The following is a 12,106-nucleotide window of genomic DNA, read 5'->3' as shown; positions in this document are numbered from 1 at the left end:
ATTATAGTGAAAATGTCCTTCGTTTTCATCTTTGTCAACTTTTTTCATACATAATAAAGATGGATCAGACAAAGGAAATAAAGGAAACATTTACTGTGACCTCTTTTAATCTCCCACCCAACAAATACCCCATTACAAAAAACTACAACTAATAAAAACTAAACTAAAACTAGCAAACTCACTCTAAAAACTAACTAAAACTAACTGAATTTGAAAACAAAAAATCACAATGAAAATAAAACTAAAACTAATGAAAAATCCAAAACTATTATAACTTTTCAAGGGAATTCACTGTTACAATGAGGGTCCTCACAAAGATAGAAGTACAAGAATGTGTGTGTGTGTCCTTCCTCCGCCAGCAGGAGGCGCTGCTGCCTCTCCTCCTCCTGCTGCTCCTCTTTGTGACTAGTTTCCTCTGTGTGGTAGTTTATTGATCTGTGATCTCTGACTGATCCAGACTGACTCAGTCCAGGTGAGACCTCCAACCGACAGGTAAGACCTCCGACTGACTCTCTGCTCTCATATAGAATATAGAATATAGAATATATAATGATCACTCTGAAGCCTTAAAACCTTTAATAACTGTGTTCCTCTGTGATTTCCTCTCGACTACCGGTAGAACAGCGAGGTCACATATTAATAAGCGCTGACAGTTACACTTATTGAGACATTTTGCACGTTTTGATCCGCTTTTATTCCAGTTTATCAGTTATTCCGCCTGTAATAACTCCTGCAGATAAAACAGCTCGTTAAAAGTTCTAAATGTTTCGTGTTTTTAGTCCATAACGGACTCTATTAATCAGTTATTTACTGAGCTAGAGACTCTGTGGAGATGAACTTTGAGATCAATAATCTGCAGCAGGTTGGCCAATAAGTTTATCATAAAAAGGTGAAACAAACCGCTTTTATTACGTGCTTCAACTTTATTCTGAAGTTGTTCTTGTTAATACTTAGTTAGATAGAAAGTTGAGTGAAATCTAGATATTTTTTAAGATCTGCATGAATAATAATACGATAATTTAATTAGAATATATAAAACAATCTGCATAACGAGAACTTTTAATATTGATATTTTAACTACATTTTGATGCTTTGGTACGTTTAAAAGCAGTAAAGTAATCAGATTACTTGTCCTTGACCCACTAATAAACATTAACTGGAGCCAGACAGTTTATATGGGTCGACTGAGGTCTTCTTATCTCTCCTTTATGGTCATTATATAGGAGTTATATATAGTCATTTTCTCTCTTTTTCTGCTCATTTTCTGTCTTTTGTTGGTCATTTTCTGTCTTTTTTTGATAATTTTGTGTATTTTTACGTATTTTTTTGGGTCCTTTTGTCTCTTTTTTTAGTCATTTTGTGTCTTTCTTGGTCATGTTGTGTCTTTTTTTAGTCATTTTGTGTCTTTTTTTGGTAATTTTGTTTCTTTTCTTTGATAATTTTGTGTCTTTTTCCACCTTTTATGGTAATTCTGTATCTTTTTTACAAAACGGACATCAAATAAAAATCTAAATCTTCGGTCTGGAATGGAAATTTCAACAGTAGCAAAAAAAGAATAAAAAATATTCAGATTTGTTGACATTTGATGATATTCTACACCTAGCATTTTGTGTCTTTTTTTTAGTAATTTTGTGTCTTTAATTTGATAATTTCGTGTCTTTTTCCACCTTTTATGGTAAGTCTGTATCTTTTTACGTCTTTTTTTGTCAATTTGTGTCTTTTTTTAGTCATATTGTGTCTTTTTTAGACATTTTGTGTCTTTTTTTGGTCATTTTGTGTCTCTTGGTCATGTTGTGTCTTTTTTTAAGTCATTTTGTGTCTTTTTTAGTCATTTTGTGCCTTTAATTTGATCATGTTGTGTCTTTTTCCACCTTTTATGGTAAGTCTATCTTTTTACGTCTTTTTTTGTCATTTTGTGTTTTTTTTCAGTCATTTTGTGTCTTTTTTTAGTCATTTTGTGTCTTTTTGAGTCATTTTGTGTCTTTTTTAGTCATTTTATGTCTTTTTTTTAGTCATTTTGCGTCTTTTTTAGTCATTTTGTGTCTTTTTGAGTCATTTTGTGTCTTTTTTAGTCATTTTGTGTCTTTTTTTTAGTCATTTTGTGTCTTTTTTTAGTCATTTTGTGTCTTTTTGAGTCATTTTGTGTCTTTTTTTAGTCATTTTATGTCTTTTTTTTAGTCATTTTGTGTCTTTTTTAGTCATTTCGTGTCTTTTTGAGTCATTTTGTGTCTTTTTTAGTCATTTCGTGTCTGTTTTAGTCATTTCGTGTCTTTTTGAGTCATTTTGTGTCTTTTTTAGTCATTTTGTGTCTGTTTTTGGTCATTTTGTGTCTTTATTGCATCTGTTTTTGGTCATTTTGTGTCTTTATTACATCTTTCGATGGAACAGACAATGTGAATTTATAGGAGTAGCAGATATTCAAGTGAACTGGTTGTTTTAGTAAAGATTTACTGTATCAGTCTCTAGCAGTAATGATTTGTTGAGGTGGTGGTAGATGAACTGGTCCTCCAGCGGTCTAATATCTGATCCTGGTGAACTATTAAAGTCCTGTGTGTCCCCTCAGTCATGTTCCTGTACCTGCTGGTCCTGGTGGTCCTGGTCTACCTGTACCGATGGATCCGGGAGCTGCCTCGGGTCCCCGATAAGAGCAGCCGGTACGTCTACGTGACGGGCTGCGACTCGGGCTTCGGGAACCTTCTGGCTCGCCACCTGGACCAGAACGGCTTCAGGGTGATCGCCGGCTGCTTCACGGAGCGAGGAGAGGAGGAGCTGAAGAAGAACTGCTCCTCCAGCCTCATCACCGCTCACCTGGACGTACGCTCCAAGGACAGCGTGGCCAAGGTGGCCGCCATGATCCGGGACACCACCGGGGACAAAGGTGACATCACTGGAGCCTCACAGTCACTCTTCTATGGCTTTATACACCTTTTATCGGTCACTTTGTGTCTTTTTTACTTCTGTTTTTGGTCATTTTGTGTCTTTTTTGATCATTTTGTGTCTCTTTGTGGTAACTTTGTGTCTTTTTCTGGTCATTTTGTGACTTTTTTTGATCATTTTGTGTCTCTTTGTGGTAACTTTGTGTCTCTTTGAGCTAACTTTGTGTCTCTTTGAGCTAACTTTGTGTCTCTTTGTGGTAACTTTGTGTCTCTTTGTGGTAACTTTGTGTCTCTTTGAGCTAACTTTGTGTCTCTTTGTGGTAACTTTGTGTCTCTTTGTGGTAACTTTGTGTCTCTTTGAGCTAACTTTGTGTCTCTTTGGGCTAACTTTGTGTCTCTTTGGGCTAACTTTGTGTCTCTTTGGGCTAACTTTGTGTCTCTTTGGGCTAACTTTGTGTCTCTTTGTGGTAACTTTGTGTCTCTTTGAGCTAACTTTGTGTCTCTTTGAGCTAACTTTGTGTCTCTTTGTGGTAACTTTGTGTCTCTTTGAGCTAACTTTGTGTCTCTTTGGGCTAACTTTGTGTCTTTTTGTGGTAACTTTGTGTCTCTTTGGGCTAACTTTGTGTCTCTTTGTGGTAACTTTGTGTCTTTTTGTGGTAACTTTGTGTCTCTTTGAGCTAACTTTGTGTCTTTTTTGATCATTTTGTGACTTTTTTTGATCATTTTGTGTCTCTTTGTGGTAACTTTGTGTCTCTTTGGGCTAACTTTGTGTCTCTTTGGGCTAACTTTGTGTCTCTTTGTGGTAACTTTGTGTCTCTTTGTGGTAACTTTGTGTCTTTTTGTGGTAACTTTGTGTCTCTTTGAGCTAACTTTGTGTCTTTTTTGATCATTTTGTGACTTTTTTTGATCATTTTGTGTCTCTTTGTGGTAACTTTGTGTCTCTTTGGGCTAACTTTGTGTCTCTTTGGGCTAACTTTGTGTCTCTTTGTGGTAACTTTGTGTCTCTTTGTGGTAACTTTGTGTCTTTTTGTGGTAACTTTGTGTCTCTTTGAGCTAACTTTGTGTCTTTTTTGATCATTTTGTGACTTTTTTTGATCATTTTGTGTCTCTTTGTGGTAACTTTGTGTGTCTTTGAGCTAACTTTGTGTGTCTTTGTTGTGTGTTTTCCCGTCTCCAGGCCTGTGGGCCGTGGTGAACAACGCGGGGACGGCGGTCCCGTCGGCCATGTGTGACTGGCTGGAGGTGGAGGACTACCGCTCCATGCTGGAGGTCAACCTGCTGGGCGTGGTCTCCGTCACGCTCAGCGTCCTGCCGCTCATCAAGAAGGCCAGAGGACGCGTGGTGAACGTGGCCAGCGTCTTCGGGAGGATCAGCGCCGCCGGAGGACCCTACACCATCTCCAAGTACGGCGTGGAGGCCTTCAACGACTCCCTCAGGTACAAAACACCACTAATATACACCTGATGCTTGGTTTGGGGCGCTGCAGCTGCACAAACATGCAGGAGAAGAGATGTTCCCTCTGGAGAAACATCTAAAAACATCCAAAATATGACCAAGGTGTCACTGATGGAGACGGAGAAGTTTCTGTTAAAACAAGAAATACATCAAACGTGTTTTTATAAAAAGCAGTAAAAGCTCCTTTCATTTCTTACTCATTTATTTGTGGCAGTGTCATTTAAAAATCTAATTAAAGGACCAAAATAATAGGAGGAGAACATGAGGGGAGTCAATAAACACATGATTTATGATTTATTAGGCAAACATGAATAATAAACAACAACAAAAGACACAAAATGACTGAAAAAGACACACAAAAAGAAAAAAAGACCAAAAGAAAAGACAAAAAAATAGACAAAATGTTTAAAAAAAGTCAAAAAATTACAAAAAAAGTATGGATGTAAAAAGGATGTAAAAAAAAGACACAAAATGACCAAAAAAGGAAAAAAGACAAAAAAAGACACAAAAACACAAAAAAATAGACAAAATGTTGTTGTTTTTTAAAAAGATGTAAAAAAAAAAGACAAAATAACCAAAAAAGACAAAAAAGAGACAAAAAAAATAGACAAAATGTTTTAAAAAAGTCAAAAAATTAAAAAAAAAAAAAGATGTAAAAAAGACACAAAATGACCAAAAAAGAAAAAAAAAGACCAAGAAAAGACACAAAAACACAAAAAATAGACAAAATGGGTTTTTTTAAATGACCAAAAAGAGGCACAAAATAACCCAAAAAGGTGAACCCCCCCACAAAATGACCATAAAGAGACAAAATGTTTTAAAAAGGACCAAAAAGATGTTTAAAAAAAAAGACACAAAATGGCCAAAAAAGAAACATACATAAAAAGATGCATATTTTTATCTGGCCACATAAGATTAGACAAACAAATGATTAAAATGATTTAAATAGCATTTATAATAAATAAATAAATAAATAAATAAATAAGACCTATAAGGAGTGTTTATGTGATTTAACTTATTCTTACTGATTAAATGTGATGTTTTCCTCAGATGGGGCATGAAGCCGTTTGGAGTTAAAGTTCTCTGCATCGAGCCTGGATTCTTCAAGACCAACGTGACGGACGTGGGCGTCCAGAGCAGAAGTCTGGAGACGGTCTGGAAGAAGATGCCTCAAGAGATCAGGGACGAGTACGGACAGGACTACTTCCACCAATGTACGGGGGTTTACTAAATTACTTTCCTTTTTTAGGGTCATTTTCTGTCTTTTTCCACCTTTTTTGGTGATCTTGTGTCTTCTTTAAACATTTTGTGTATTTTTTTTGTCATTTTGTGTCTTTTTTGGTCATCTTGTGTCTTTTTTTCTTTGTTATTTTGTGTCTTTTTCAACCTTTTTAAGGTCATTTTGTATCTTTTTACATCTTTTGGTCATTTTGTGTCTTTTTTTGTCATTTTGTGTCTTTTTTTGTGTCATTTTGTGTCATTTTTTCCAGTTTTTCTGTTATTTCTGGCCACATTACGCTCTAATATGTATCACTAGACTTTAATTTGACAATATTTCAGCATTTTTAGGGTTTTTAAGATTTGACCATTTTTGCCCAAAAACAACATGCTATAGTATGACTTTTTATTTTTATTTTGCACATCTCGAAATATGGTGGGTTTTTAGTCATTTCTGGAAAAAAATATTAAACTACATGTATCAACAGACTATAATAAGACTATTTTAAGCATATTTAGGCATTTTAAAATTTGACAAATTTTGACAAAAATCGACATGCTGTAGTATGACTTTTTGTCAGTTTCAGGGCATTTAAAATTTTTAGGACTTTTTCACAAAAAAATTTGACATGCTATAGTATGACTGGTCATCTTTTGTCTTTTGTCATTTTGTGTCTTTTTTTGGGTTATTTTCTAGCCTGGGTATACCCAGACTGCCTTGCGCGCTCGAATTTGATTTCGAACCTCCAGCCAGTCTGGCAACGAGGCGATTATCTTAGCCCTGTTTTAGGGATCCAATCACAGAGCGGGGAGGGACGGTGAGACGATGACGCGTACTACTCGGCACTTGGAAGTTTTCCGGATCCAACATGGCTGCTGCAGACGCGAAACTCTCTTTAGCTGTAGATGGTGTTTTAAATAGTTTAGAGCGAAAGTTGAAAGGCGAAAGGTCTCTCGGCAGCTCCGCTGTCCCCCGACTTGTAGCGAGATCACCGGTAGCGGGGCTATTAGCGCCGCACGGGCGGTTTCTGCGGCTCGTTGCGCCGAGCCGGTGAGACCGCCGGTCACCGCCGGTGATCTCGCTCCGAATCGGGGGACAGCGGAGCCCCCAGAGACCCGCAGCAGCTTGTTTATTGCCCATAAAATCAGTGGATGTGTGGCTGAATGACATGAGGGGGAATAAAGCGTGAAAATAAATAATCTTGCAGAAAGCGAGAACTGGAGAAGCAAAGCAGCAGCAACACTCTCTCATAGACACACACACAACAAACATCCATCTCTGTTGCTCTACTACGTCATCTGGTATAACTGATCTGATTGGCTAGGAGCTACCTACAGACGCTTTGATAGACATTCTAAGCGTCCAATAAACGGCTCCGGAGGATCGTAAACCACACCTCCTCTACGGAGAAATGCATTGAAGGTGTCCAGACCTAATCTCCAATGAGATTTGGTCTGGTGTTAGCCAGGCTAGTTATTTTCTGTCTTTTTCCACCTTTTTTGGTGATCTTGTGTCTTCTTTAAACATTTTGTGTCTCTTTTGGTCATCTTGTGTCTTTTTTTGGACATTTTCTGTCTTTTTTTTGTCATTTTCTGTCTTTTTTTGTCATTTTCTGTCTTTTTTTTGTCATTTTCTGTCTTTTTTTTGTCATTTTCTGTCCTTTTTTGTCATTTTCTGTCTATTTTTGGTCATTTTCTGTCTTTTTTGGTCATTTTCTGTCTTTTTTGGTCATTTTCTGTCTTTTTTTAGTAATTTTGTGTCTTTTGGTCATCTTGTGTCTTTTTTTGGACATTTTCTGTCTTTTTTGGGGTCATTTTGTGTCTTTTTTTGGTCATTTTGTGTCTATTTTTGGTCATTTTGTGTCTTTTTTTGGTCATTTTGTGTCTGTTTCTGTTGTTTATTATTGATGTTTACCTAATGAATCCTGTGTTTATTGGCTCCCCTCCAGCGTTGGAGATCTTAAAGACCAAAGTGGCGCCGATGTGCGACGCGGACCTGATGAAGGTGGTGAGCTGTATGGAGCACGCCGTGGCGGCGCGGCGTCCCCGTTCCCGCTACTCTCCCGGCTGGGACGCCAAGTTCTTCTGGCTGCCGCTGTCCTACATGCCCAGCTGCGTCAGCGACTACGTCCTCACCGCCTCCGCCATTCCTCTCGCCAGGAACGCCAAATAAACTGTCAGCGTGTGTTTGTGGCGCTGCATTTCACCAGAAGCCTCCGAGGAATAAAAACCTACAACAACACGTCAGTCTGGGTCATCTTCTGTCTTCTTTAGGTCATTTTGTCTCTTTTAACGTCTTTCTTTTGGTCATATTGTGTCTTTTTCCACCTTTTTATGGTAATTTTGTATCTTTTTACATCTTTTTTGGTTCATTTTGTGTCATTTTTAGTTCATTTTATGTCATTTTGTGTCTTTAGGGGGTCCTTTTGGGTCATATTGTGTCCTTTTTTGGTCATTTTGTGTCTTTTTTGTTGAAGGATAATGATTTTGTGTCTTTTTCCACCTTTTTATGGTAATTTTGTATCTTTTTACGTCTTTTTTGGTTCATTTTGTGTCTTTTTTTGGTTCTTTTTGTGTCATTTTTGGTTCATTTTGTGTAATTTTTGGTCATTTTGTGTCTTTTGGGGGTCCTTTTGGGTCATATTGTGTCCTTTTTTGGGTCATATTGTGTCCTTTTTTGGGTCATATTGTGTCTTTTTCACGTAATTTTGTGTCCTTTATTGGTCATTTTGTGTCTTTTTTGTTGAAGGATAATGATTTTGTGTCTTTTTCCACCTTTTTATGGTAATTTTGTATCTTTTTACGTCTTTTTTGGTTCATTTTGTGTCTTTTTTTGGTTCTTTTTGTGTCATTTTTGGTTCTTTTTGTGTCATTTTTGGTTCATTTTGTGTCATTTTGTGTCTTTTGGGGGTCCTTTTGGGTCATATTGTGTCTTTTTCACATAATTTTTTGTCCTTTTTTGGTCCATTTTGTGTCTTTTTTGGTCATTTTGTGTCATTTTTGGTCATTTTGTGTCTTTTGAGGGTCCTTTTGGGTCATATTGTGTCTTTTTTGGTCCATTTTGTGTCTGTCTTGGTCATTTTGTGTCTTTTTTGTTGAAGGATAATGATTTTGTCTTTTTCCATCTTTTTATGGTAATTTTGTATCTTTTTACGTCTTTTTTGGTTCGTTTTGTGTCTTTTTTGGTTCTTTTTGTGTCATTTTTGGTCATTTTGTGTCTTTTGGGGGTCCTTTTGGGTCATATTTTGTCTTTTTTACATAATTTTGTGTCCTTTTTTGGTCATGTTGTGTCTTTTTTGGGTCATTTTGTGTCTTTTTTGTGAAGGATAATGAATGAATATTATAAAGTGGCTGTTCCATATTTTTGCTGGTGCTTTCCAGAAACCCTGAGCTGGTTACTGAAGATAATCCTCAGCTCTGTGACTCGTCTCGTGGGGGAAAATATGCTGGAAACAAAGGAATTCCTCCGTGAAACTGCTCAACAGTTTATTCTCTAGACTTTTCTTCAACAACAGTTTATTCTCTAGACTTTTCTTCAAGGCCGTCTTATCTACAGGACGATAGTCTGTGCTAACTAATCTGGAGGCCAAAGTTCAGCTGGAGCAGTAAATAAGTTTCCTCATTTCAAAGTTCATAAGGAGCAGTTTGTTACTGTTCTCATTCCCTGAACATCTAATTCTTAAATTGCATAATCTATGTAATTGCGCAATATTTTAGCATTTTTAGGGTTTTAAAAATTTGACCATTTTTGCCCAAAAACAACATGCTACAGTATGACTTTTTGTCAAATTTAGGACATCTTGGAATATGTTTTTTTTTTTTGTCATTTCTGGAAAAAAAATATTATACTACATGTATTAACAGACTATAATAAGACCATTGTAAGCATATTTAGGCATTTTAAAATTTGACCATTTTTGCCCAAAAACAACATGACTTTTTGTCAAATTTTTTGACTTTCAAAATTTTTGTGTTTTTGCTATTTCTCTGGGAAAAAAGTATACTACATATAGCAACAGACTAAAATAAGACTATTTTGAGAATTTCGGGACATTTTAAAATTTTATGACTTTTTTGCAAAAAAATTCGACATGCTATAGTATGACTTTTTTTTTCAAATTTCAAATTTTGGACACCTCAAAATATGGTGGTTTTTTTTGTGATTTCTTGCCAAATTATGATCTAACATGTATCAAGAGGCTATAATTGGACATTTTTTGTGCATTTTTAGCAATTTTAAAATTTTACCATTTTTGACAAAATTTCGACATGCTATAGTATGACTTTTTTTTTCAAATTTCAAATTTTGGACATCTCAAAATACGGTGTTTTTTTGTGATTTCTGGCCACAAAATGCTCTAATATGTATCAACAGACTATAATAAGACCATTTTGAGAGTTTCTGGGTCAAAGTCTCCAAGCTCCGCCTCCTCTGGTGGAGAGGAAGAGTCTAGGGTCCTGGACCAGCAGGTCACAGGTTTGAATCCAGCATTGATCTTTGATAAATATCAGTTTCTATCATCTCTGTGATGGAAATAAACTGGAGAAAAACTGTTTGTGACACAAACTTGTGAACGTTTTCAATCAAATAACCAAATGTTTAATATTTCTAACTGCATGATTCTGTGTCAAAAAGAGAGAAAGATGTCCAGAGTTTCCTCTGTGGTCTAGTGGAAAAGATCCAGTATATGATTCCGAAGGTTCTGGGTTCAAATCCAGTTTGAAAATTTTTTTTCAGTTTGTCCTCTTGAGACTTCCTGCTGCATTCATGACAACAAGTTAGGAACAGCTCAGTTTCCTTCCTGTGTTCCTCTGGAGTAGTGGACATGTCAAGAGTCCTGTACCAGAAGGTTGTGTGTTCAAATCCAGCCTGAAACCCTCTTTTTCTACCCATCCACTTCAATAATTACTGCTGAAACTATATAATTCACTTTCCACCTGTTACATGCACCTCTGCTGTGGTGTAGTGGTATATCATGAGCTCTCAACCTGTAGAATATTGGTTCCAATCCCATCTGAAACTCTTTTTCTGTTTGTTTGCTTCAATTCCTCCCTGTGCATTCAAGAGTGTTACCTAGACAAAATGCATTGTTCCACAGTGGTATAGTGGAAATGTTATTGGCTTCCCAACCCGGAGGTTCTTGGATCATATCCCAGCTGAAAATAATTTTCTGTTTGATTGAACAAGAATATCTTCTTATATCTTCTAATATACTTCCTGTGTTCCTCTGGAGTAGTGGACATGTCAAGGCTCCTGCACCTGAAGGTTGTTGGTTTGAAACCAGGCTGCTCAGTTTTCAGTCATCTCAACTACCAAACAGCTCGTTAAGGGTGCAAATTAATTCATGAACACAATTGTTATGAATGAATAAAATTCAAATATGCATTTATAAAGACAGAAACCCTTTTTTAAAATAAACAAGAAGGCTCAGAAGTTCTGCTGAGTGTTTGGACCAAAAGTTGTTTTATTTGTAATTCTTCTTTAATTAAATGTCTCCTTTACTTATGAATCATTAAATAAGTGAATTAACATGAGGAAGCAGGAGTTTGATGCCAGTGTGTGAAAGTGGAGGCAGAGAGTCTGAAGACAGATTTGTCTTCTTGCAGTCGTCCAGCAGGAGGCGCTGTCCCTCCTTTTGTCTCTTTCACAGGATGAATCAAACTATGAATGCATGAATAAAAGGTAAATGATTGATGAAGCTGTTGATCTTCCAGCTGACGGCAGTGAGCCATGTGTTGGTCCAACCTGCTGACTCGTCCTCTGGATCAACAACACACATTTACAAATAAACTGCATCATTATGAACAAAAGACATGAAGACTGCTGAGTGTTTGTCTGGATCAACTTCCTGCTGAATCCTTCACAATAAACTAGACTAGAAGTAAATGTGCCTGACAGCCTCAATTTATCATTAAAAAGACATAAAGAGGAGAGGATCATTGATTTCTGACTTTTTTTTCAAAGATCTTTGATAATATATAAAACGTCACAAATCAAAGATCGTCTATTCTTTATGTCTTTTTAAGACACGTTTTATATGTTTATATATATATATATATGTGTGTGTGTGTATGTATGTATATGTGCCTGACAGCCTCAATTTCCCATTAAAAAGACATCTTAGAATAGACGATCTTTGTATTTGTAGTTTTTTATATTATCAAAGATCTTTGAAAAAAGTCACAAATCAAAGATCCTCTATTCTGTACATCTTTTTCGCCAATTTCTCATGAAAACGACATCTTAGAATTAAGGATCTTTGATTTGTGATTTTTTTTCAAAGATCTTTTAAAAACTACAAATACAAAGATCGTCTATTCCAAGATGTCTTTTAAATGAGAAATTGAGGCTGTCAGGCACACACACACACACACACACACACATATATATATATATATATATATATATATATATATATATATATCAGAATAAACTATATATATATATATATATATATATATATATATATATATATATATATATATAAGAATAAACTATATATATATATTTCTACGGAAAAATATTCTACTACATGTATCAACAGACTATAATAAGA

General features: G+C 36.0%; 1 protein-coding gene across 1 annotated transcript; it reads left to right on the top strand.

Annotated features, from left to right (window-relative positions):
* The first annotated feature begins 382 nt into the window (after positions 1-382).
* Positions 383-7,781, top strand: LOC131963154 (17-beta-hydroxysteroid dehydrogenase type 6-like). The gene is made up of 5 exons (XM_059328309.1): positions 383-492; positions 2,564-2,878; positions 4,054-4,312; positions 5,382-5,545; positions 7,499-7,781. Exons 2-5 carry the CDS (start codon positions 2,566-2,568, stop codon positions 7,720-7,722), a joined length of 960 nt encoding a protein of 319 aa, XP_059184292.1. The 5' UTR covers positions 383-492; positions 2,564-2,565; the 3' UTR covers positions 7,723-7,781.
* Positions 7,782-12,106: the final 4,325 nt, after the last annotated feature.

This window comes from Centropristis striata, chromosome 24, assembly GCF_030273125.1.
Source record: "Centropristis striata isolate RG_2023a ecotype Rhode Island chromosome 24, C.striata_1.0, whole genome shotgun sequence".
Classification (NCBI taxonomy): Eukaryota; Metazoa; Chordata; class Actinopteri; order Perciformes; family Serranidae; genus Centropristis; species Centropristis striata.
This window is presented reverse-complemented; position numbering and strand designations above follow the sequence as displayed.